General features: G+C 52.4%; 8 protein-coding genes and 2 non-coding genes across 10 annotated transcripts; 6 read left to right on the top strand and 4 right to left on the bottom strand.

Annotated features, from left to right (window-relative positions):
* Positions 1 to 687: 687 nt before the first annotated feature.
* CC1G_05253 (hypothetical protein) lies at positions 688 to 2,222 on the top strand (the record flags this gene model as incomplete). Its single annotated transcript, XM_001840315.1, has 3 exons — positions 688 to 1,552; positions 1,611 to 2,039; positions 2,101 to 2,222. The coding sequence occupies 3 exons, from the start codon at positions 688 to 690 to the stop codon at positions 2,220 to 2,222; spliced, it is 1,416 nt and encodes a 471-aa protein (XP_001840367.1).
* A 146-nt stretch (positions 2,223 to 2,368) lies between these two features.
* Positions 2,369 to 3,013, bottom strand: CC1G_05254 (hypothetical protein). The gene is made up of 4 exons (XM_001840316.2): positions 2,973 to 3,013; positions 2,830 to 2,912; positions 2,679 to 2,776; positions 2,369 to 2,620 (listed from the first exon to the last, which is right to left on the bottom strand). The coding sequence occupies exons 1-4, from the start codon at positions 3,000 to 3,002 to the stop codon at positions 2,520 to 2,522; spliced, it is 312 nt and encodes a 103-aa protein (XP_001840368.1). The 5' UTR covers positions 3,003 to 3,013; the 3' UTR covers positions 2,369 to 2,519.
* A 267-nt stretch (positions 3,014 to 3,280) lies between these two features.
* Positions 3,281 to 6,916, top strand: CC1G_05255 (hypothetical protein; the record flags this gene model as incomplete). The annotated part of the gene is made up of 4 exons (XM_001840317.1): positions 3,281 to 3,421; positions 3,483 to 3,842; positions 3,891 to 6,212; positions 6,269 to 6,916. 4 exons carry the CDS (start codon positions 3,281 to 3,283, stop codon positions 6,914 to 6,916), a joined length of 3,471 nt encoding a protein of 1,156 aa, XP_001840369.1.
* A 731-nt stretch (positions 6,917 to 7,647) lies between these two features.
* On the top strand, positions 7,648 to 9,155 carry CC1G_05256 (hypothetical protein; the record flags this gene model as incomplete). The annotated part of the gene is made up of 3 exons (XM_001840318.2): positions 7,648 to 8,476; positions 8,534 to 8,992; positions 9,046 to 9,155. The coding sequence occupies 3 exons, from the start codon at positions 7,648 to 7,650 to the stop codon at positions 9,153 to 9,155; spliced, it is 1,398 nt and encodes a 465-aa protein (XP_001840370.2).
* Positions 9,156 to 9,279: 124 nt separating this feature from the next.
* Positions 9,280 to 11,602, bottom strand: CC1G_05257 (acyl-CoA synthetase; the record flags this gene model as incomplete). The annotated part of the gene is made up of 8 exons (XM_001840319.2): positions 9,280 to 9,423; positions 9,473 to 9,661; positions 9,714 to 10,045; positions 10,096 to 10,193; positions 10,247 to 10,484; positions 10,655 to 10,698; positions 10,755 to 11,174; positions 11,232 to 11,602. The coding sequence occupies 8 exons, from the start codon at positions 11,600 to 11,602 to the stop codon at positions 9,280 to 9,282; spliced, it is 1,836 nt and encodes a 611-aa protein (XP_001840371.2).
* A 251-nt stretch (positions 11,603 to 11,853) lies between these two features.
* Positions 11,854 to 15,873, top strand: CC1G_05258 (isoleucyl-tRNA synthetase; the record flags this gene model as incomplete). The annotated part of the gene is made up of 15 exons (XM_001840320.2): positions 11,854 to 12,096; positions 12,152 to 12,224; positions 12,280 to 12,349; positions 12,399 to 12,462; positions 12,515 to 12,662; positions 12,715 to 13,004; positions 13,057 to 13,607; positions 13,666 to 13,754; positions 13,809 to 14,692; positions 14,793 to 14,832; positions 14,888 to 15,018; positions 15,078 to 15,194; positions 15,251 to 15,503; positions 15,549 to 15,674; positions 15,731 to 15,873. 15 exons carry the CDS (start codon positions 11,854 to 11,856, stop codon positions 15,871 to 15,873), a joined length of 3,222 nt encoding a protein of 1,073 aa, XP_001840372.2.
* Positions 15,874 to 16,047: 174 nt separating this feature from the next.
* CC1G_05259 (hypothetical protein) lies at positions 16,048 to 18,042 on the bottom strand (the record flags this gene model as incomplete). The annotated part of the gene is made up of 2 exons (XM_001840321.2): positions 16,048 to 16,403; positions 16,785 to 18,042. The coding sequence occupies 2 exons, from the start codon at positions 18,040 to 18,042 to the stop codon at positions 16,048 to 16,050; spliced, it is 1,614 nt and encodes a 537-aa protein (XP_001840373.2).
* Positions 18,043 to 19,527: 1,485 nt separating this feature from the next.
* On the top strand, positions 19,528 to 19,615 carry CC1G_20234. The gene has a single exon. It is a non-coding gene; the product is annotated as a tRNA-Asp (tRNA).
* Positions 19,616 to 20,036: 421 nt separating this feature from the next.
* On the top strand, positions 20,037 to 20,120 carry CC1G_20235. Its single transcript has one exon. It is a non-coding gene; the product is annotated as a tRNA-Asp (tRNA).
* Positions 20,121 to 21,844: 1,724 nt separating this feature from the next.
* On the bottom strand, positions 21,845 to 24,361 carry CC1G_05260 (proline-tRNA ligase; the record flags this gene model as incomplete). The annotated part of the gene is made up of 8 exons (XM_001840322.2): positions 21,845 to 22,004; positions 22,062 to 22,174; positions 22,240 to 22,434; positions 22,493 to 23,217; positions 23,243 to 23,307; positions 23,360 to 23,589; positions 23,642 to 23,979; positions 24,031 to 24,361. The coding sequence occupies 8 exons, from the start codon at positions 24,359 to 24,361 to the stop codon at positions 21,845 to 21,847; spliced, it is 2,157 nt and encodes a 718-aa protein (XP_001840374.2).
* Positions 24,362 to 24,637: the final 276 nt, after the last annotated feature.

Raw genomic sequence — 24,637 nt, forward strand, 5'->3', positions numbered from 1 at the left:
TCTCTGTCGTACATGTCTGGCCGTCGAGATGAAACGTGATGTGCTTCTCTGGAAGTCATTGCTGTGCTTTCTCGGTAACCAGAGTCGGTCCTGGATCGGTTTTCTCCCTCTGACGCCCTCCCCACCATTGTTTGTTGTAACCCTAGTCAAACATTTCACGTCTGTACACACCCGCTCTAGATAGCACTTTCTATTTGTGCCTTTCCGGATGTGCATACTGTTCTGATTCCCCACTGTGCTGTGTATGTGGACCTGTTGAAGCCGTTCAGCCTCGAAGGGGATGGGGGATGGAGTTGAGAGTGGGACCCCCGAGTCGGAGGTCTGCCAGAACATCTTTCTCGGGAACCTAAAGTGAAGAATTCCATGGCCTTTTACATTCACACTTGTAGTGGAGCCAACATGGCTTGATATCCAGGACTCCTGGTCGATGTCTTTCCCATTCCTCCTCCTTGAAGGCCTGCACTCGTAAAGGCTTGGAAGCGTACGTTGTGACGTTGATGCAAACGATCACTGTCTGATGGCGTCTGGGAATCGGGTCCTATCGACGGTGATCCACCCAAAGCCCACCTTTCTTGAGCACCGTAACCACCAAGGGGCGTCTAGCACAGAGAATTCGCCTCTCACAGCGTATGTGCATTGGACTGAAACTGTTCCAAACTGACCCAATTTCCAGCACGGTCCCATTCAATGTCCCGAGCTGCAGGCATCTCCGACATCCCACAAGAGATTTTGGGGGTAATCCTGGATTCGCTGGGGCCAGACTCCTGGAAGGCATGCTCCCTCATTTCCAACCACTTCCGCAATGCCTGTCAGAAGCGACTCTTTTCAAAAATCTCTTTCGCGGAGTTCGACTTTAACAACTACCACACGGCGGAAGCATTGGAAACGGCCAAATTGCAATCACTGCTGGACGTGCTCGAGAGTTCCCATCGATTAGCCGACTGTGTCAGGCTTCTTGACGTTCGATTTCACCGTTGCCAAGAGAATGACGCTCTGCCCACTCGTCTCTTCCACCGCTGCTTCCCGCTCCTCGTCAATTTGGAGCAGTTTGACGTGGAAGTGTTTGGTCCGCCATTGGATTTGAGCGCTCTGGTCGAGTTGAACTATGATGCGGTCCTCCCCAAGATGCGACAGATTTATCTCAGGGATTTCAGTGTCTTCCCTGCTCGTTTCCTCGCCCAGTTCCCGAATTTACAGTTCCTGGATCTGGTCCAGGTTGGATTTGGGGAAATCGATGAACAGGACGAAATTGTTGGGAAGTCCAACGCCGGTTCAGACAACCTCGAGCGGCCAAAGCCCAGGGTTTGGAGGGTTAAACCAGGGAAACCGGTGGATATCCAGAATTTCTTCATGGCGGCGTTGAAAGACGTGCGGTTTTCTCAACAAGTTGTCTCGAGTAATCTGACAGCGCTCACGCTGGACTGCTGGGAGCACTGTCGTGGTCATGAGGAGCACGAATGGGTACAACCCCACCAGGCTTTTTATGACTTCCTTGTCGCATGTTCTGGGACGTTGGAGAGGCTTCACGTTGCCTTCAATTGGCATCACCTCGGTGGGTTCTGACTTGTATCCATCCCGGGCCCATACATGTTTTAATGCCAGGTTTACAGGTGCACTTACGCGGTTGACGAAAGATGCGCCGGTTCCTTTCAAGAGGCTTGAAGAAATCTATTTCAATATCCCAGTTGCTTGGGAGACCTTTCCTGTGCGGGACGATGACTCGGAAGGCCCTTCGAACGACATTGTGATTGCGCCGTGGTTGAAGCAGTTGGCTTCCCTCACATCTCTGAAAACATTCTACCTTCAAATGAACCTCCTCGGATCTGTCATTGGAAATGTTGAATTCGCCCGCCTTCCTATTATCGACACGCTCCTCGATTTACAGTCCCACTGGCTCACTTTGCCTTCTCTTCCCTTTATTCACCTCGCACTCTCACTTCGAGGAGACCCGATTCAAGACCGGGACCGAACCTATGTCGAAGACAGGTTATCCAGAATGATGGACACGGGGAAGTTCCAAGTTTGTGCTTGGGGGGAGCGTACGTCGTCCTATCAGGTTTTCCGAATGTTGTCATTGTTTCTGATGGCGCTTTTCTGTAGCCCACGACGTAGATGAAGCATGGGCATATGGAAACCATGAATGTAGGAAACCGTACTTTTATCGTCCTCTTCAAAGGGGGTTAAGCATTGGGATTCCGTATACTCGAGAGGAGGTCGCCTAGTCATGCCCTCCCTGTACCGCCGAAGCTTGATTGAATAAAACCGAGGCCGGCGACTAAGAAGCACGTTATAGACCCGCGAAGTCTAGCACCCGTAACTTGCCAAAGGGCGGCAGGTCGCACCCGTAGTAAATCCGATTCTGGACAAGAAGAGAACAAACACAAATGTAGTATTGATGGAGTTTGTGATGCTGATACAGGTTGTGAGGAGTTCCAAGTATAAACCCAGGTTCGTAGCAGTCGTGAATCGTAAGAATCGTTAGTGCGTCGTGTCGTCGTGAGTCAGAACCTTGCTTTCCATCATCTTGAGCCTTTCCATTTGCCGTCCCAGATCTTTTCGGTCTCCTCTTTGCCTCGCACAAGGTGGTCACGAGTACTATAGCTTGGGCCCTTGGAACCGTCTTGGACAACCAGTCAATGAGTCCATAAGGCTAATGGATGATGACTTTGAGCGCTTACACGGACGGAATGACCCTCCACCGATCCATTTCTCCTCTGCCTCGACCTTCTTGTACAGTAACCAAAGCGAATGGATGAGGCCGGGAGTATACCCAAGACTGTTCAAATGTGTGAATTGGTTCAAGGAAGATCGTTTATTGAGAGAACCTACATTGTTAATGCGATGTTAATGACGAAATCTGGGCTCAGCCCCGTCATTATCAAGACGGCCGCTGGGGGGAACAGCAATGAAATCTAAATCATAGAGTTTGAATGGTTTTCGAAAGGTAAAAGAGAGTAGAGTCTTCTACACACCAAGATGAGGACAATGTCCGTGCCACGCATTATCGTTCTCCCAGTGCGATCAAGGTGTTGAAGAAAGCAATTCCTGACGAGTGGAGCTGGAGCACCCTGACAACTGGATTTGGAAGATAGGGGCTGTGGGAACGAAATGGCTTCCGTGCCGTGATTTCCCATCAGATTCTGCATCAAATCATCACCGGCTCGGGTCTAAATTTAGAAGGCAACCGGCCACCCCCTTATTCATAACTCCCATGACGCCCAACGTCCGCAGTGCTTTCTGTTGAATCTAAGGCCTCTGTCACTACTTATCACCGTCCAAGATGGCGAAACAGAAGCAACTGACAGCTCAGGAGCTGTACAGGCAGCGCAGACAGAGGGAAGAGCAGGAAAGGACGGCATACCTACCGCCAGGCCTGATTAACCATGGAAATACCTGCTTCATGAACTCTGTTCTTCAAGGTGTACGTTATCCTACATAATTCTAGGAAATCTCTAGAACTGAAAAAGGGTACTAAACTATAGCTGATTGCCACCCGGTTACTCTCCGATCTTGTCCACTTTGCACCGATTCCACCTAGCGTCCAGCAACGAGCAGCCACCGTAATCGCAGGACAGAGATCGCCCCAGTTGACGAACGGGCACAACCTGGCAGGACCGTATGAGCAGAAATGGGTCAACTGTATGCCAATTGGCGATATGTTTCTCAGCACCATCTACAGAGCCTGGGAACTTCAAGCGAAACGGCAGAAGGAGATTATGAGTCCGCGGTCGGTTCTGAGCGCCCTTGGTCGCAAGTATGACCAATACCTCGACTTTGCGCAGCAGGACGCTCATGAATTCCTGCGGATATTGCTGGATGCGATGCGTATGGAGGAACATGATGTACGTTTCCACTTTATCGTTTCAGCTGCTGATTAACCGTGTAGCCAGATCATCAAGCAACGACAGCCTCCGCCTCCCCCAAAGAAACGACGGAGATCGACCCTTGTACCGGGGCCGCCACCACCACCACCACCTCCTCCACCTATCCCTGAGGAAGAAACTCTGATCTCATTCGTGGATATGATCTTTGGCGGGCGCCTCACCAGCATCCTCGTCTGCCAGAAATGCAAACATATATCCCAGACTTATGAAGACTTCAACGACATCAGCCTCAGCATCAAGCCAGAAGACTACTCGTTCAACCGGAAACGCAATCGACTGAAGAATTTGGCGAAACGACTGACGGGAAACCTTCCGGCCTTTGCGGTGCCAGAGCTTGTACAGAGGTCATCGAGTGTGCCGCCGAGTCCGAAGGAGCGGCCAGAAGGGCAGTTGATCAGACACGACGATTCACCGCCGCCATCAACCGCAGTGAGGAGGAAGAGTATGGAGTTTCATCCGACGCCCGAGGCAACACCCGCGGTGGAGACGAATGGGACGGATGGGGCGAACAGGACGAATGCCACTGAAGAGGACCCGCATCTACTTGTCAATGTCACTGGACCAGAAGGGAAGCACATCGAATTCGTGGAGGTTTCGAGCAGCAAGGGGGATGCTAGCGATAAAGAGAAGGAGAAGAAGGACAAAGACTCTGATTCAGAGAGCAACTGGGCGAAGCTCGGAAGGAGGCTTAGTCTCGGACTCGGAAAACCAAAGGACAAGGAGAAAAAGAGTCGGGCGCACCATCGAGTGTCCGCGCCAATAATCGAAGGCGTACCGCTTGACCTTCTGGACGAGTCAGCAGCTCCGAAGCCGACGCTGTTACACCCACATCGCGCGAGCGTGCCACCGGGAGCGCTTGAATCGCCCGCAGCCACGATCAACTCTCAACTCACGGATTCACCCAGGCCATCCATGGATTCGTCCGCTTCGATAAGCTCCATCCCCTCCAAGGTTCCCCGTTCCAAATCACCTAAACCACCTAAACCAACCGCGGCCGAGACAGAGTACCTTCGAAGGATTTTGGCAGATATAGACACTTCGACATCAACCTCCAAAGGCGCCAACCACCACCCGCTTCCCCATCCATTCTCCCCTCATGCAATGTGGTTAGGAGGGAAGACGCTCTCAGGAATCGAGGAGTGCTTGAGGATGTTTACGGCTGTCGAGGTCCTAGATGGTGAGAACATGGTCGGATGCCGGCGGTGTTGGAAGATCGCGAATGGTATGTCAGTTAAAAGCAAGTCAAAGGGGGGTGTGGTGGACGATGATGAAGATTCGGATAGCGCGGGTGGGGATGAGGTGATTATCAGCGAACCGCCGCCACCAGTTCAGCCCGAAGCGAGCAGCAGTGGCCACCCTCAGCGTCCAGGCCCTTTAGCTCACATCCAACCACCTGGCGTGCACATTCCGACATCGATATCGACACCGACTGTTTCCTTCTACGGGAGTCGACCTGAGGACGAGGAAGAGCCGCTGAAGGACAAGAGTGATACGCGATCCATATCCTCGCTGCCCACGAGGGCAATGAGCAACCAATACCACACTGCGTCGTCTTCGGCGTCTGCCAGTACGTCGGGACGCGATAGCCCGGATGGAACAGGCCCTGGAGGTCTGCCCATCCCTGTGATATCGACGACTGCCCCTCCCGATTCGTTAGCGGACGAGTCGTCAGAGTCCGCTGCACCTTCAATCCGTGAAAGCTCCCCCGAACCAGAGCCTCCACAGTCGTTACCGAACGGAATAGTTGCACCGAGGCCCGTACGGCCTTCCAACTTCAACGACTCGGACTCATTGCTGCCTCCGCCGCGTCATGTGAAGAGGAAAGGAGATGTGACCACTACAGATGAAGAGGAGAGTTCCGGGGATGAGACAGACACGTCCGTCGGGACGTCTGTTTCGGCGGATTCTGTTGCTGGGGCTCATACACCATCAGCATCCGGAACGACGTCTACGCCTCAAACGCAACCTAAACCCCAACCCAAGAAACCGCCAAAGCCTAAACCTGTTATCATGCGTCCGGCCTACAAACGCTATCTCATAGCTACCCCTCCACCGGTCCTCGTCATCCATCTCAAACGCTTTCAACAACTGAATAAGAACAATCCGTTCACGAGCTTCTCATACGGGTTTAAGAAGTTGGATGACTATGTGACGTTCCCGGAGTATCTTGATTTGGCGCCGTTCCTCGCGCCCAAGAAGGAGGATTATGGTTTGGGTAGTAAGAAGAATAGGTTGAAGAATAAACTTAAGGTGGGTATGGGCCAAAAGGCAGAGGAGGAGCGTTGCATGTATCGGCTGTATGCTGTTGTGGTGCATATTGGGAACATGGTAAGTCTTTGTGCTTGCTTTCATAGGTACGGGCTGACTCAGGACTATCGTTGTAGCTTGGTGGGCATTACATTGCCTATACCGCTTTGCCTTCAGTGTCGCCCATTGAGGGAGAGGGGCTCGCTACTAAGGAGTACGAGGAGAAACTGGCGGCAGTTGCTTCCGCTGCTACCACGCCACCCACAACGGCAAACCCGTCGACAGGTCCTGCTGAGGGCTCGGGTTCAAAGTCGTCGACTAATGGATCCAAGCCCGTTGATCTCCAGCCAACAAACAGTAGTCCTTCGATTTCCGTCGAGCCACCGACGCCCATTCCCACTGCCCCGCTTTCCTTGTCCTCCATTGCATCGATACCCGCCCCACAACCACCACCTCAACCTCAGACCCCGCCTCAGTCTCAGTCTCAGCCTCAGCAATCCAACTCCACCTCTTCATTGCCATCAACCTCGACCTCGACGACAAAACCTCCAGCCATTCCAGCGACAATCTCGCAGTCTCACTCCCAAGCGTCTTCTCAGTCAGGGAAGTCCTCGAGTTCCACGACTGGATCGCATTCGAAACAGCATGAGACGGGGAAGGCAAAGGATGCTTCGCAACCCAAGGAACGACAGTGGGCCTATATCAGTGATACGATTGTGCGGTTGACTACGTTAGAGGAGGTTTTGAACGCCAAGGCGTATATCTGTATGTATGAGAGGTGTTGATGACTAGACGCTTTTCGAGGTTCTTCGGGGACTGCTGGACGCGTTGTGCTACTTTGCGTGCGTACTGGGTCGCCCTGGCTTTCTTGTCTTTCGCTCCGATTTGCTTCACTTGTAATGGCTATCAATCTTGCATCTACGTCTCCAAAGACCCTTTTTTTTTTTTTTTGCTTTGCTAGTTTTCGCCCCTTTTTTGCTTAAATCTGTAGCTGGGAACCGTCATTTGTTGTAATGTTGTACATAGTAATATAGAACTGGGAGAACCGGAGATAATGAAGAACAGGACATTAAGCGCCCGAACAAACTCAGCGAACCGCGAACTCACACGTGAAGTTCAACCCAAATGTCTACATCCCTCCTTCAAACACCCGGAGACGTGCTCGAACGCGCGTCCCTGGTGCTTCCACAAGTCATGTCAGGGGCTCGGCAGGTATTTCTATGCGGCCCTGCCGAGGTAGATGTCGGCGACGACCGTGATGGCGATCACGAACGCGTCGTTTTACGCGTTTCGGAATCGCGCCCTCTTGCTCCCCGACGTCGACATCGACCTCCACCAGCTTCACTGAAGGCTCTGAAACGAGGTATGTCGAGAATTCTTGTTGTTACTCTGTTGTTAACGACAATCTAGAGCCCGTCGTCTGTGGCGCGGGCAGAATCTCAGTTGGGCACTGAGCCAAAAGCTGGTCGCGTCTACTCCGAATCGCCTGCTTCGCTTTCGACGCGACGTACTCCTCATGCACATCCCTCATCTTCCCCAAGAGATCCTGGAAGAGATCCTTAAATGTCTAGGGACCGACTTCAAATCGCTCTACGCGTGTTCGACCGTGTCGCGTCGATTCCGAGAACCATCGCAGAGACAACTCTTCTCCCGACTCTACTTCGGTGATCGACTGGGTCTCATCGACGACTACTGCGACGAAAAGATTGCCACCCATCTCGCCCTGCACGCCCTCTCATACTCGCATCGACTGTGCGGCTACGTTAGACACGTCGAGCTAGCGATTAGCTGCGAGGCGATCGCGTACCTGTTCTTCTGCAAGGTCATGCCATTCCTGAGCAGGGTGGAGACCTTGGATTTGCGCGGCTGCAGTATGACGAAAATCCAGACGTATCCCGGCGTTTATCGAACGACGCTGCCGCGAGTGCGAAGGTTATATTTGACGGCATTCCATAACCTCTCCGTGACTTTCCTCCACCAATTCCCGAATCTGGAGTTTCTGGACTTGGACCACGTATCGTTTTGCGGCCCGCTTTCGAGTCCAGAAACGCTCGTCGATGGAGTCGAGAGGCCGCGTCCCGCTCCTGTGGTTGTCAGCCTTAAACCCAACCTGGGTTCCCCACCTTACTTCAATCACTTTATGGAACTGGTTCTGTTCAAGGACCCCTCGTACGGCCTCGACATTAGCAAGATCACCGTTTTGGTCGTAGACATCCTACAGGAAGGCTACCAGGATTATGCGCAACCCGAAGAAAACCTCCAAACGTTCGAGCTTTTCCATCGCTTGCTGGCGGAATGTGCTCCGAACCTGGAGGTACTACAGATTGCTTTAAATCTCCAAATAGGTGCGTGTTGGTGTTTGAATTCAAAGACAATGTTCACTGACAGCTTAATCCGACTAGCGGAGTTTACAAGACTCCTAGACGAGAAACCCATCGACTTTCAGCGTTTAGAAGATTTCCGGCTTGTACTCCCTACACGCAGAAGGCGTTCTGTCCACGAACTGGAGCTTGAAACAGTATTCCATTCCCTGGTTCGCTGGATAAAACGCATATCCGCCACGGCAGCTCTAAAACGCATGCGGATCCACTTTGACCTCGTTGGCCGGCCACGCGAGGGCGAAGTCATCGAACGACTGCCGATCATGGAGGCGTTGGAGGACTTGACTGGCTATTGGTCGAAGCTAGAGACCATGCCTCTGATTTCCTGTGGGATTTCGTATAATAACTATATGGAGGACCACAGGGAAACGCGGCCTGGGTGTCCCAACGGGAATCTCCCGCTGTCGGATGTGAAGGCGTTGCATAAGAGGTTGGATGGGTTGATTAGAACCAAGAGGTTTCAGATACTTGGAGCCAGGCGTAAGTGCTTTCTTCTGCCCAACTTTTGTTGTCGGCTAACTGGGCTTTCGTAGTCCCTCCACTACGGAAGGCGTACCACTATGATGACAACTACTACCCATCTGGCTTCCGGGTCGGGGTGAACGCTTGGCCTGCTACTTTCGCGCCAATTAAACTAGAGTAAACGGACGGAATTCAAGGTAGCTGTCCTATCCAACTCGTGCTTGACAGACCCCCGCTGAACTCAGCTTCTTCCAGGAAAATGTACAATTTAATTCAATTTGTAATATCCAGCTAAGTAATAGAATTTACTGCACTCGCCCAACATCCTTCTGTGCCAATTCCTTGCTCCACTCCCGCAAGACGTGCTTCATGACCTTCCCGCTGGCAGTCTTGGGCAATTCGGCAGGGTTGCCGTCCTCGCCAATGAACCAGACCCATGCCGGGGCGTTCTAAGGAGCGCGTTAGTAAAGCACCCCGGTCGAGGGAATGACAACGCACCTGAGGATTCATCCCTTTCCAAACGACATCCCTCACTTCCTGCATGGTCACCGGTCTCTCACCTGGCTCACGGACAATCCATGCCCCAACGACCTCTCCATACTTGCTGTCCGGTACAGACACGGCTGCTGCTTCTTTGATGGACGGATGAGCTGTTAGTGTGTTCTCGATTTGCACAGGGAAGAGATTCTGCGTGCCGGGTCAGCAGAGTGAATTGTCATCAGTCGGTAGACATGCGCACCTCTCCTCCGCGAATGATGATATCCTTGATCCTCCCTACAATCCTGACGTACCCTTCCTCGTCCATGACAGCCTCGTCCCCGGTATGCATCCACAGAACACCATCTTTGTCTTTCTTCATCACCTTTTCCGTCTGCTCCGCGTCACCCCAGTACCCCTTCTGCAAGAGGTACCCAGAGACCAAGAGCTCGCCCGGAACTCCGATAGGTACAGTCTCTCCATCGGGAGAGACGATACGTGCTTTAACGTGAGGCATGATGCGTCCGACGGTCTCAACACGTTTGAGAAGGGGGTCAGTGGACGTGGTTTGGAAAGAGACGGGGCTCGTTTCGGCTGGGGACAAGTTGAGTACGCGGGCGAGGGAAGGGAGAGAAGGAACGCACTCATTCCGTATGCCACGGTCAGCTCTGTGAGGTTGATTTGGGAGATCAGGCGGCGCATGAGGTCGATGGGTATAGGAGAGCCTGCTGCAATGCCCGTTCTGCAAATGAGATTAGCCTCGACAAAGGAGAGTAGCTCGGGTCTACGACAAACCTTAGATTCGTAAAGTCGAGTTTTTCGCCTTCCTTCTTGCGTTTCTCCACTTCGGCTAGAACGCCGAGGAAGTGTGTGGGGACGCCGTGCAGAGCGGTACAGCGCTCCTTTGAGACTGCGTCCACGATAGCGGCTGGATCGTAGATCTCGGATGGGTAGACGATGCAAGCTGAGTGTGTCCAGCATGCCAAGTTTCCGAGTACGAGGCCGAAGCAGTGGAAGAGGGGTGGGACGTTGCCTGTGGGGATGCTGGTCAGAACTCGGTTGCTCGGCAAGAAACGCGCTAGACTTGCATAGCACATCGTTCTCGGTAAAGTTCATTCGACGTCCGATGGAGATGCCGTTGTTCAGTAGGTTGGAATGTGTTAGCTAGAGAAGGATCAGCGAACGTGCGGATGATTGCCTGACAGGAAGCGCCTACCGAGACAGCTTTAGGGAGGCCAGTGGTGCCACTGTCAGCAGCCAAGACTAGTCAGAAAAAGTTGACTGTGAGCAGGTTTCTACTTACCTGGTAAACTGCAGGTTGATGACCTCGTCTTTATCCAACGAAGCTTCAATCTCCTGCTGCAGCCGTGCCTCACGGCTCGTCGTTGACCACAGTAGTACTTCCCTCCAATCAACTACGCTGCGAATCACCAACTCATTAAGCATGGCCTGGCCCTCGTTTGCGTTGTCAATCATGACAATGTTCTTAAGCTCCGGTAGCTCCTCGAGTTGGAGTTCGCCTGGGTGCATGCTTCGAGCCTGTGGGAAGAGCTCGTAGAGCATGCGGACATAGTGGGAGGATCGGATACTGGGTACGGCGAATAGGTGCTTTGCACCGACGAGTTGGAGAGCGCCTACGAGCTCGTGGAGTCGGTAAGCGGGGTTGATCGTGACCAGAATTGCGCCGATGCTTGCACAAGCCCACTGCAGCATCGCATAGGCACTGGAGCAAATTCCTTTCAGTCTCCGTGCACCTGAAGCATCAAAAGAGATAACACACCTAGTGTTACCCATGATAACAGCAACCCTGTCACCCTTCTGGACACCCATGCATAGGAGGCCCCTAGCCAACGCGTCGATATGTCGGTTGAACTCTTCGTAGTCCCATGCCAATCGATCTGAAACCCCAAGGTTGGGTGACGGTGGCCCTCCGTGGGCTCGAGGACGTTCTTTACACGCAATAAGGGCAGGTCTGGTACTATGTTTCTCCAGGATTTCTGTCCTCCAGAATTGTGGTAGAGTTTTGTTCGACAAGGGTGGTTCCAATGGTCCCTCAGCGCTGGACAATGAACGTTTCGGTGCTGGCTTCGACCCTCTTAGGGCCCTAGGCGCAATGCGGGCATAGCAAGCTCTGGATAGCCTGAGGGGCATCGTGTATCGACGAGAAAGCGAGAAAGGAGACAGGGCTCATGGTCCTTTCCAGTTAAGTAATAAGCACCGGCTACGTTGCTGCTGCCGGGCATTCAACCACGGTCGACAGGGGCTGTTTTCCCACATACGCTGTGATCCGAGCTGATCGGATAAATTCAGGACTTCCCGGAACGTCGGGGGCGACGGCGTCAGTTTCCAGCTCTGCTCTTCACCACTTGGCACTGGCTTTGCGACGGTGCTCGACGTTTGGGATGGTCCTGAGGACCGTTTGTCCTAGGCCATGGCAACTGGGTCTCCTGTCCAGGACGCACCTGCTCTCTCGAGCTCATCAGCAACCGCAACGGTATTCTAGCTCAGACTCCAAGAAGAACGACAGCAAAGCTTTTGCAAAGTCGCTGCTGCTACCGAAGACAACATTCCCGTTGTGGGCTGATGCGAAGGAGGTCGAAGGGAGGTACAGGGACTTGACTTGTGACCAGCTGTACAATTGGCAGGTGCGTACAACTCTGGTGCTGGCGAGAGAACCCAGGGTTACTGAATGGTTTGCAGAAAGAGAATTCCAAGGGACCTCTGTTTGTGTTCCATGATGGTCCCCCATATGCCAATGGCGACTTACATATGGGTAAGGAATACGTATATGATGCTTCCGACGCGTCTAACGCGACCTACTCCACCAGGACATGCTCTGAACAAGGTTCTGAAGGATATAATCAACCGGTTCCAGCTTCTCATGGGTCGACGGGTTCAGTGCGTGTATATCCCTGAATTTTGGAAGATGAAGCTGAAAGCTCTCTAGCTATGTTCCAGGCTGGGATTGTCATGGCTTGCCTATCGAGAATAAAACTTTGAAGGAACTGAATGTAAGCTCCCGGAGCTACATCATTGGGTCCTGATCCTGACAATTCTTGCTAGACCAGCGCATCTCAGCTACCCCCGGAAAAGATCAGAGAAGCTGCGAGAGCAACGGCACTGCGAGAAGTGGATTCTCAAAAGGATCAGTTCAGGCCTCTTGGAGTTATGGCAGACTGGAACTCGGCACAGAATACGTATCGGACACTTGGTAAGTCCTCCATCCTCGGGGCGGTTCGTCCAATGTTCTGACCCTTATACAGACCATGACTATGAAATCCGGCAACTCCGCATATTCCAGCAAATGGTGGCCAAAGGGTTGATCTACCGCCATTACCGACCAGTCCACTATTCCCCGTCCTCAATGTCGGCCTTGGCTGAAGCGGAATTGGTGTACAAGGACGACCACGTCTCTCACTCGGTCTTTGTGACATTCGACCTTGATATGCAGGCTCCTGGTATTAGCGACAACTTGCGCTTGATTGGTTCGAGCCATCCGAAAGTCAAGCTGCTGGTATGGACGACGACGCCTTGGACGTTGACTGCGAACATGGTGCGTACTACAACAATCTCTCGGTACTCTTCACTCACCCACACGTCTCCAGGGAATTGCCATTCATTCCGACCTTACTTATGCGCTTGTTAAGGCTTCGGACGACGCGACTTACATCATCGCCCAGGACCGACTCGACTATGTTTCGGAAATGATTGGCCCCGTCGAAGTTATTTCTACGATCTCCGGAGCTGACCTCATCAATGCATCTTACACGCCTATCTTCTCGTCTCTGCCATCTGCCGCTACGCGCCCGCTCAAGGTCATCCATTCCTCACATGTCACTTCAGACTCGGGTACTTGCCTCGTTCATTGTGCACCGGCTCACGGTCCCGAGGACTACCATGCCTTCAAAGCGCTCAGCTTGATCTCGGACCCCAACAGCATTTTGTGCCATGTTGGACGCGCTGGAGAGTATATCTCCACGGTTGCTGAAGTCGTAGGCGAGCAAGCAGCTGGGACCTTGGTCGGAAAGCCTGTTTTGAAGGACGGAGGAAAGGCCGCTGTGGATCTCCTTAGAGAGGTAGGGCAGCTGGTCAAGGTGAAGAGGATCAAGCATCGATATCCTTATGACTGGAAGACGGACGAACCCGTCATTGTGACGTAGGTGCCTTCACTCGCGTGAAGTTCAGCGCGGTACTGACTGAGATTTCGCGTGTAGGGCTACTTCACAATGGTTCGCCAACCTGGACAGTATCAAAGCAGATGCGCTCAACGCACTGGCTGAGGTCAACTTCTTCCCCGCACTTTGTAAGTTTCCTTCCGTTTTGCAGCTGCACCACCGCTCAACCTTCTTCATGGCAGCCCGCAACCGCCTCGAATCCTTCACCCGCTCCCGGTCTGAATGGTGTATCTCTCGTCAGCGCGTCTGGGGTGTTCCTATTCCCGCCTTGTACGAAGTCTCCACCGACAAGGCCATCCTCGACGCTGCCTCCCTCGACCACATCCTCGGTATCCTTTCTGAGAAGGGTGTCAGTTACTGGTGGTCCGGCCCCGTCGAAGAGTTCCTCCCTCCCTCTGTCCTGGCTAAGGCGAAAGAAGAGCATCCCGGCCGTGACCTCGGAGAGCTATTCCGCAAGGGTACGGATACCATGGATGTCTGGTTCGACAGCGGGACGTCGTGGTCCATGTTGCCCGAAATGGGAGTTGGAAAAAGCACGGAATGGGATGGAATGAAGAGGCCGTTCCATGCGGATATCTGCTTGGAAGGTTCTGACCAGCATCGCGGGTGGTTCCAGAGCCAGCTGTTGACCAGCATTGGGTCGCATTCTGGAGCAGATGGAAGCAAGCCGGCGGCCCCGTATGGAACCCTCATTACACACGGTATGGTCCTTGATGAGAAGGGCAGGAAGATGAGCAAGTCGTTGGGTAATATCATCAGCCCTTTGACTGTGATCAACGGTGGCAAGGTGGGTGTGCCCTCTGATGATACCACTTGGCAGGACATTGACAGGGCATCCTTCCTACAGGATAAAAAGAAGCAACCTGCCTATGGCGCGGATATTCTTCGCCTGTGGGCAGCCAGCGTTGAATACTGGCGCGATATGTCAATTGGCCCTACAATCCTCTCTCAAACTGCGGAATCGTATCGCAAGATTCGAAATTCCGCGCGGTTTGCTTTGGGCAATATTGATGGTGTAGAGGGAAGACCTGTGATTGAGAAGGTTCCGAAGGAAAAGTTGGGCTTGGTAAGTGGGTTATGCTCTGTCAAAGGAAAGGTGGCTGACGAGAGGGATTACAATCTAGATTGAAAGATACATAATGCACGAACTATACCTCCTAGAACAGACTGCATTAGACGGTTACGCTACATATAATTTCCCCAAAGGTGCGTCTCCTTGTTACAGAAAAGCTATTGAGCGGCTGACGAACTTTGTGCGCAGTGGTTAATGCTCTCACTAATTTCTCAAACATCACCCTCTCGTCACTCTACTTTGATATCACCAAGGATTGCTTGTACGCGAACAAGGTTGACAGCGTCGAGAGAAGGGCTGTTGTCACTCTCTTGAACCATGTAGGTTTCCCGTTGTCGCACATCCCCCTGATGTTCTAACGAGATTGCCATGCTCGTAGATCCTCCACTCCCTATCCAAAATCATGGCCCCTGTTCTACCTCACCTTGCTGAGGAGATTCACGCCACCTGGAAGAACGACGGAAAGTCTGTGTTTATGACTCCTTGGACACCTTTGGTATGTCCCCCTTGAATTCAAGACCCAGGGAGACTTCTCACTGTTCGCTTTCTTAGGGTCCTGAATGGCAAGACCCCGAAGCGGCCCAGCGTATGGGGCAGTATCTTCAACTCAGGACGGCTGCGTTATCCCTCTTGGAACAGGCGCGAGGGAAGAAGTGCGTTCAACCTTACACTGCGCTTCGTGGCACTTATTCTGACGCTGTGAACAGGCAAATTCGCAGTTCGCTAGAAGCTGGCGTGGACATTATCATCCCCGATGAGGCGCCTATGGGGGATGAATTTGTCGCGATGCTCCAAAGCGAAGGAGGTTGGTTCTTTCTCCTGATCAAAAGTCAACTTGCCTTCTGACCAGCGGTTTTCCTTCCAGTCGATATTCTCAAGACACTCTTCATCGTTTCGGATGCTACTATCACCTCGCCAGGTGGATTGGGCACCTCGTCGCCAGAATGGGCGTACATGGACACGGTCGATGTTTCAGGTGCGCACCGGTCGTCTCTGTTTTCTACGGTCAGATGCTAAGCAAAATCACTTCAGGTTCTCCCGTCGACATTGCGATCCGGGTTCGCCCTGCCGGGTTGGAGAAATGCCCCCGATGCTGGACATACACTCGTGAAGAGGATCACACGCTCTGTCCTCGGTGTACAGAAGCCGTACCGGAAGTTCTCCAAGCCAACTGAACGTGCAATGAAATTTGAAGTGTCGCTAACTACACTCCCCTACTCTCTTATATGTTACTGATAAATTATCTCTAATCTAAAACAATTGCATACTAGCTCAGCATCCTTTACTAGAATTGAACATTCAGCGTTCACAAAGGCTGAACTGTGAACTACATATAGCCGCTGCCTGGCCTATCCACCGAACGTCAAAATCCCGCTCTCGACCAGCTCTGGTACCTCCCTGCCCACCATAGCCATCATCCACTTGCCCCACCGCGGACTCATCTTAAACTCCATCACCTCCAACTTCCTGAACCTCGGTTGCCTCAGCATTTCCGACACCTTTTTCCAGTCGATGCAACTGAACGAGTCCGGGTCGGTGATGATGAGTTGGAGGGAGATACGAGTGAGGTTTGGTGCGCAGAGTTGGGAGAGGATCGTGCATACTGCGTCTGAGCGCGGTCGTGAGTCGGGGAGAGGAGAGGGAGGTGCGATTTGGAGGTGGCTGATTGTGAGCGATTCGAGGTTTGTGTTGTGCACGAGGTTGACTGGAAAGAAGGCGGGTTAGTCAGTTACGGGTTTCAAGGCGGGATCGGATTGGAGAGATAGAGGGTCTCCGTTACAAAGTGACGGAAAGGAAAAAGGCGATGCCGTCGCAAGGAGCACAGAAAAGAAGGCCATTCTGGACGGCACGCCGGATTCGTGGACGAATAAGGGGACCGTCAACTGCAAAACTCAAAAATTTTCAAAGATGCTCCAACGACGAGCCAGCTACGATCAAAAATGAACGTAAGTCGGTTTGGAAGAAAAAAACTCAATCAACCGCCGGTCATGGCTACCCACAGATCACATAACAGTCAACGTGAAACCACGCAAGATATGATGGGTTCGAAGAGTCGAAAAAGAGAGTCTGTGGAACGCGAACATACCTTGGCTGATGCGGCTCGGGCTGTACAGGCTAAGGTGTTTGAGGTGTGGGCCCAGTTTGCGAAGGAACCGGCTGACGGCGATCGCGTCTTCGAGTTGCATGATGCCTCCGATATCGACGCTGGAGATTTTGGGCGTGTAGGGCTCGGTGGATGGAGCCTTGAACATCCACTCGAACAAATGCGACTGGTGTGCCATAAAGAGCTCGAGGGTTTGTAGGTTTGGTGGTGGACGATGCCCATGGTCACTATCCTCGGAACTGGGAGGTCCCCAGGCTATATCCGTCAGCGCTAACCTCTTCAACCCCTGCTGCGCGCTTATTACAGCCGCTAAATCGCTGAAAGTTCCAAACTCGAAACTCCGCAGTTCCAGTTCTTCGAGGTCGGCGAAGGACGCGATGTAGGACGCGATTTGGGAGGTTTGGTTGTAGGCCTTTTGGAGCGTTAGCTTGATTATCGAAGGTAGGCGGGTGGTGGCGACGGAGAGGATGTCTGTGAGATCGTAACCTGGTTTGCGGAGGGAAGTGGAGGATGATTGGGAGGTGAGAGATGATGAGGACGACGCAGGTGAGGATGTGTCGCGGTAGGGTGAACGAAGACCTGATGCTGAGGAATCCGAAGAAGCGGAAGACGACGCTGAGGAGATCGAGGAAGACCTCGAGCATCCGCCTGGCGAAGTTGGTCCTCGGTTGTTGCTCATCCCCGTCCCATTCGTCCCCACCAAGAAGAAATGATCCACCACGTTCTCCTGCTTCTGTACCACGAGGTGCTTGATGCTCTGCCCGATTGTCAGATGTCCGGATGTCTCTCCGTTGACCAAGTCAAGGAATTGGGAAGCATTGGACGGCGTTACTGTCAGCCGAGGTGTGTAGTGGGTACGGCACAATGGCACCCATGCCCGACAGACGAGACTGCACGCAATGAGAGTCGGATTTGGGGGCCTCATAGGATAGTCGATTGGAGACGAGGGAACGTTGGAACCAAGCGCGACAACCCAATGAAGGACGAGCTTGACGAGCTCGAGAGGGAAGCGGTCGGTTATGCTTTCAGGGAGAGGGCGAAGGCTGTTATTAAGCTGGAGACTTGGTCGTTGCGATTTGAGGATACTCTTTCGCGGGAGACGTCGTGGAAGAGGTCCTGGTCGAGCTTGAGTTTGCGTTTGAGTCGGAGGGACGATATCTCGGCTCCCAACGCCACTAGCGCTGTTGGTTTGGGCGCTTGACTGAACGTGCTGTAACTGCGCCATGGTCGGGATCGACATGTCTATACCCTTCAACGAGATGGAGTCGCTCGTTTCTTCCGTCGGTGACGAGAAATAGCGGGTACAAGAGGGAGAAAGAGGGAGCTCGTTTTCTTCCCACCAACGACGGACCTGTATATTATATTGGTCAGAAGATTCAACGCCAAATACAACCGGAGGTAAAGGGCTACCGCCAACGGCCATTTGACCTAACATCGAACATCACGTACTTGAGATCCATACACGTTACGGCGTCTATTACCTTTTTCTCCCTTTTTGTTTGACACCTCTTGCGATTGCGGGCTTCGCATCGTCCTTTCTGATGGATGAAGTTGTTGATTTGGAGGATTTCCCTTTTCAAGGAAGGTGGTTCTGGCGACTCGACCGCGCGTATCCTTGAAATTAGAACTTGGGATTGGCAGCTTGACAAGGACTCGCTAACTTCTTTGGGCAGTGTTGGAGAGGGTGGAGAGGTTTGGAGAGGAGCTATGCAGGGTCGCTGTGGGTAAAATGTCGACTTCTTCGCAGACTGTCTGTGGGCGCTTTTGGTGTTCCTAACAGTGGACATCCACACCCGGAAGAGGAATCTGAAAGGGGCGCATCGTGTGAGTGCAGAAGAGCGGTGATATACCCTGATTTAGCCATACGGACGACCTGCCGGTGTTTTCAAGAACCAAAGGTCTTCGCAGTGCTTCTCGTCTTCTTTGCAACTAGGTCCTTCTGCGCCGTGCGCTGGGATACTAGAGTTTGTTCGGAAGCTAGGAGAGTAGAAGGTCGCGGTGCACGATTGGGTCTCCGAGGAGGATGCGGGGCCGCAGCGGTAGGTATGGAGACCGTATGTATATTTGTTTCCTCGAGAAGCCCATGCATTCAATGTACATTGTACAGTCAAAGTCGGAAATGCGGAGCGGAGAGCCTGGACTCGGCATGTGAGCAAGCGCCCAGCATTCCTAAAGCCCACCCGCATGTTCCCTTCGATCTTCGGTCCACCCAATGGAAGGTCACCTGCAGCTGTAGAAGGCATTGTAACCCTTGTTGATGTGGCCATCCAACCAGAAGCTCTTCTCCAAGTGAGTACCCACGCAGACCCACGCGCGTCTAAATGGCCACGCGTCCCGGGAGCCGATGTCATTTAGGCATTTCTGAGTCCTGACTGCGGGAAAACGTGGGGGAAAAATCGATGTAAGTGGCTAGGTTGGATGATGCACCTTACCAGCCTGATGCAACGCGTTCGATCAGAGCGTTTCGATGCCTTTTGGGGCTTTTTTGGGAGCATGATGATCGAGGGACAGGGGCAAAAGGGGTTTGACTGAGGTGCGGTTGGAGGGTTGCTCAGCGAGCCAACTGAGGCCGCAAATGATTCCTAATTGGCGACAGTCGGACATAGACTCAGACACTACCGGGTATGGAACTCGTGAGTTGAGGAGTGTCCAAGTAGCGAGTCAATGCTCGAGGTTAAAAGGGATTTGGAGTCCCCTGTAAAACAAGGCTGTCATCTCCCATAGGTCTCTGTTAGTATATAGGTTAGTACACGCGCCTGTCATTAGTACTTGCTGTGACGCGCGAAAGCTGGGTTCGACTCCCAGACAGAGAGATAATGTTCCAAAATTTCTGTTTTCTTTTTCCTTGTTGCTCTCGTGGCGCGACTGTACCGTCTCAAAGCCATGTCAGTTTCATCCAGGACAGCTACATTGCCTGGTTTCTATAGGTCTCCTCTACTCTCAGCCAACAGGAGCCTGGGACCCTTGAAACTGTGAATGCTGCAAGCAAACGTGCACTTTGCCAGTTTAACGCGCTATGTGGGCCTTGGCGTTAGCACAGGCGCTCTATTACCAACCCTCTTCAATTTGATGTAAAACTGTCGCTTCGAGCCTCCCGCCGTACCCTCTCTTGTAGCCCACCTAGGCGAGCTATGGCAAAACTCTAGCGCTCGAGCTCGAGATAATGCCTAAAGCTTAGAGGAGTTTAATTGGCCCAAGGTGCCACCTGGTGCAGACCTTATCACCACAAACCAATCTCTGTTAGTATATCGGTTAGTACACGCGCCTGTCATCCTATCTGTGACGCGCGAAAGCTGGGTTCGACTCCCAGACAGAGAGATGTACGCTTCGTATATTTCGAGTTTCTTTTTTATGCTTTTCTTTTCTATATTCAAGCGGAACAATCTGTTTTTGCGTCCCTTCAACTACCTTGCTTCCACCCTCCATTCCCTTATTCTAATCACGGGGGAGAATATACGCCACCTGATCGAGGCATTCTTCGCGGGAGACGCTTTACAATTCACCATGCGTACCGTCTCATTAACGTTGCATTAGCGTTAATTTTACAGCCGGTCGTAGAGTATCTTAGTAGCAGTACTACACCGGGTAGAACTTAATACAGGTCCATGTCGACATGGAAACCGTATGTCGTTCCAAAAGGCTTATTCGTAACTGAGTACATTGAACAAAGTTTAGCCTCGTGCTTCCGCTTCCTTTGAATTGGGTTCTAAAAATAGATTTGGTGGACACGGTCATTAAGGTTTTCTCCTTAGTACTAGGTAAAGTCAGGGTAAAGTAATACTAGATCGTTGTCAGTGGTCACCCTTCGTATGCTTGCTTCCTTCATTATTGCGGCTAGTTTCATTACTATGCACTCGGGTCCAGGATACGGTTGAAGGACGGGATGAAGTGGAATGTAGTGGTGCCAGTTACTATGGTTCTAGACGGGTGTCATGTCAGGAAGTATGGAATTTTTGGATGCTTTGAGGGTAGTCTGGCTTGGTTCAGGTATGGGGCCGAGTCACAAATATCCTAGGTAATGAACAGTTTGCACGTCCAATTTCCTAGAGCTTCTGAGTCAAAGTAATTGCACGGACGGTTGAATGCCACTGGACTGTACACACAACTTAACTTGACAAGGTGAGCCTACATAATACATTCATACAGCGTTTTATGTAAACTTCTCTCAAACTTCGGCAGAACTTGTATACAAACCGGTTCTTCCACTTTATGTAGTCTCGATTCCTAAGTCTCCTTGCCATGTCCTTAGCCTCTAGGAAGACTCGTGATTCTCCCGGTCGGACGTACTGCCATCCCACAAAGAGTTTTCTGTATGGGCCGCCGGAAGAATCTGAACTGTCACTTCACTGAGCTAATTGGACGTATACATACATGTACGAGTAGGGATCAGCGCACGTCGTCGCTATCGCTGTGGAGATTAAGTGCTGCCCACTTTCACGCCAGTGGTTGCCAAAACCACCAGATCCACGCACACCACTGACAACGGGCGCTTAATTTTAGACTTCTGGTATGGACGACTCGGAAATACGCTCTTGCAGGATACCCATCGTTCGTTCCAGGCTCCAACTTGAGTCCAGTACCAAAGCGTTCAAAATTATGGCTCAATGGATCTAGCGAGTATACAGTCCAATCCCCAATCCAATGCAATCCAGACGTCTCTCACCCGTTTCATAAGATGGTAGATAAGCAGGTAGTCCCACAATCAGTTGATATCACGGTAAGTAGAACGAACCCGAGTTGCAGAGGAGAGGCTTTTCATTTCACTTCCGACTACGTACGTACGTAAAACCCAAATAGTATCTAGTATCGATGTTTTTTTCTACCGAACCAGGAGACCCAAAAGAGGAGACAAGACGAGACGAAAACGTTCATGGTTTACCAAGGGTAGGATAGTAGAGGGGTGTTCCCACCCACCCGACCAGCGCACGCGAGCTTCCAATTCATACCTTCTCTCAACCCTATAGATGCATGACATGCCATACGACGGGAGGCAAGAAAGGTGAAACGCAAGCAAGCGGGGCGCCCATCCAGCTTCCACCTGTCTAGTAACTCCTTCCAAACAACGTCCACCTCTTCGCGTCCTTGCCGCATCCAACGCACTTGGTCTTGCCGGGCTCGATGGCGGGCCAGTGGCTCTGGTCGAAAGGAATGCAGAGCGACTTGGCACCTGCGGATGGCGCGCGCTCGTCTTGCGGTTCAGCACTGAAACAGCGTACTGTTTTTAGCATCGAGGGGAATAAGAAAGAATGGGATACTCACGCTCGCCCACTCTTCTCCTTGATCTCGTCTTCGCAAGCTTCCTCCTCGCACCAGGGGATGACGACGATGTTCTTGCTATCGAGAGCGGGGACGACGTCGTCCCAGTTCGTGACCTACACAACCATCGATAGTAATTTAGCAAAACATTAGGCTGACGAATGGCGACTACGCTGCGTACCTGCTTGACGTGCTCCCAGTACACCTTCTTCGCCTTCTCGAAGAGGTCGGATTGGATGTTCTTGAGGAGGTCTTGGACGGTGGCGGTGATGCCGTCGAGGGGGAGGGGAGCCTTGACACCGGTGTCGCGGCGAACGGAGAGGGTCTGGTTCTTCTTGATGTCCTGAGGACCAATTTCAAGACGGACGGGGACACCCTATACGCATTTACATTAATTACCACCTCGAAGGGAAAAAATGACAGAGAAACCTCACCTTCTGCTCCCACTCATTAAACTTCCAACCAGGGGTATACCCATCCCTCAAATCAGCCTTCGCCCTGATATCCCCCTCCCTCAACTTGGACGCCAACGCCTCACACGCATCATTAATCCTCTTCCTCTCCTCATCGCTCGTCTTGGCCGTAATACCACACGGCACAACCACCACCTGCACACTCGCCACCCTCGGGGGGAGGACGAGTCCCTGGTTATCACCATGAACCATAACACACACACCAATCGCACGGGTACTCAAACCCCACGAGTTCTGCCAGACGTACTTCTTGCCGGGGTTCTCAGGGTCCTCGACGAAGATGTTGAACATCTCCGGGCGCGAAAAGTTTTGGCCCAGGCAGTGGGAGGTGGCGGCTTGGATACCGCGTCCAGAGGTGGGGATGAAACCCTCCAGCGTCGTAGTGTACAATCCACCTGCAAACTTTTCCTTCTCGGATTTGATACCGGGGATGACGGGGACGGCGAGGAGGTCCTCGTAGACCTGGCGGTAGAGGTCGAGGATCTGGCGGACTTCGGTGTCGGCTTCTTCTTTGGTGAGGAAGGCGGTGTGGCCCTCTTGCCAGAGGAACTCGCGGGTGCGGAGGAAGGGCTGGGGGTTTTTGAATTCCCAACGGACGACGCTGTTCCATTGGTTGAGCTTGAGAGGGAGGTCGCGGTGGCTGCGGATCCATTTGGCGTAGTCTGGGGGCGGGTTAGAGGGCGACACTTTGAAGATGAGGGTCGCACATACAAGGATACATGGCGGTCTCGGAGGTTGGACGGATAGCAATGGGCTCTTCCAAATCGGATTGGCCGCTGTGGGTTCATTTTAGCGTCGAACGGTAAGAGACAGGGTGAGAAAACGCACGCCCTGGTGACCCAAGCGACCTCAGGAGAGAAGCCCTCAATGTGGTCCTTCTCCCTCTCCAAAACGCTCTGCGAGACGAACATGGGGAAGTACGAGTTTTGAACGCCGAGCTTCTTGATTTCGGCGTTGAACCAGGTTTGGATCTCTTCCCAGATAGAGTAGGACCAGGGCTTGAGGATGTAGCAACCGGAGACGCTATAGTAGTCAAGCATGTCGGCCTTGATCAGGACCTGGAGAAGAACAGTTTAGCGTGCGCTTTCGAAAAGAAGAGATTGGTCTGACATTAGTGTACCATGAAGCAAAGTCGACCTCCTTCTTGACACCAATAGCGACCTGGACTGCACCCTCAATCTTTGCATCCTCCTTCTCCTTGGGCGGGGCTTTCTTCGGAGCAACTGCGACTGGGGCAGCTTCTCCGGGAGCCGCCAATTCCACGAGCTTCTGTGTGTCTGTCTCGAGCGACTTGAGGTGCTTGACGATGTCGGCACCGGACAAGAAAGTTGTGGTGGACGAGGACGAGGCATGGACAGCGAATTGGGTTGAGGAAGCGTCAGCGAGAGCTGGGTCGATCACGAGTTGGATCTTGGAAAATACGGAAGAGTCGATTGCAAGTGGGGACACTGCAATTTTTGTTAACTTTTGATAAGATGAAAATTAATGAGGAGACTCACGGGAGTCCTTATCCAATGCAAAGAATTCCTTAAGCAGTTCCTCGTTCGCCAATCGCAGTTCCTTCAATCCGAGCTGCTTGCCGATGGCTCCAGAGTTGGTCTCGGTCTCTTCTCGAGCAACGACGACCACAGGGACGGGGGTGGCGGTTTTGGCAGTCTTGGGCTTGTACACCAGGGTCTTGATCAACTCGAAAGGCTTGGGGGCATCTTTATGTGCCTGCAAGAGTTCCTTCCATTGAGCAGGGGATGTAGCCGGTTCGTGGGTGACTGTGAGGGGATTGGCAAGGGAAAGAGCAGCAAAGGCCGCAGCGAGCCTCGCGTCGGTGGTCATGTTCCTTGGTAGGTGTATGGAGGATAAAGGACGATGATGATGGGAGATGGGAGAAGAAGATAACAAGGACTTGGATGTCAATTGCCGGAAAATTAGGCCTTGTGACTCGACGGCGCGTAAATTCCAATTTGGTCGTCGTCTTATCGATATCGGATGGTGCTGCCACTGCTGCTCGACCCAAACACGGCCCTTGTTGATAACGTGCAACCGACGCGTCCACTGGAAACGCCCGACCATCATCTACACCGCATGCGCCCTAATCGTGCGAGCGAGGGT

This window comes from Coprinopsis cinerea (assembly GCF_000182895.1).
Source record: "Coprinopsis cinerea okayama7#130 chromosome 11 map unlocalized cont3.11, whole genome shotgun sequence".
NCBI lineage: Eukaryota > Fungi > Basidiomycota > Agaricomycetes > Agaricales > Psathyrellaceae > Coprinopsis > Coprinopsis cinerea.

Coding starts and splice junctions, on each gene's coding strand:
- CC1G_05254 (XM_001840316.2), bottom strand. CDS start 3,002: ATGCGTGGCACGGACATTGTCCTCATCTTG. Junction 2,777..2,829: donor ATTAACATCGCATTAACAAT/GTAGGTTCTCTC, acceptor ACATTTGAACAG/TCTTGGGTATACTCCCGGCC. Junction 2,621..2,678: donor TGGAGGGTCATTCCGTCCGT/GTAAGCGCTCAA, acceptor TGGTTGTCCAAG/ACGGTTCCAAGGGCCCAAGC.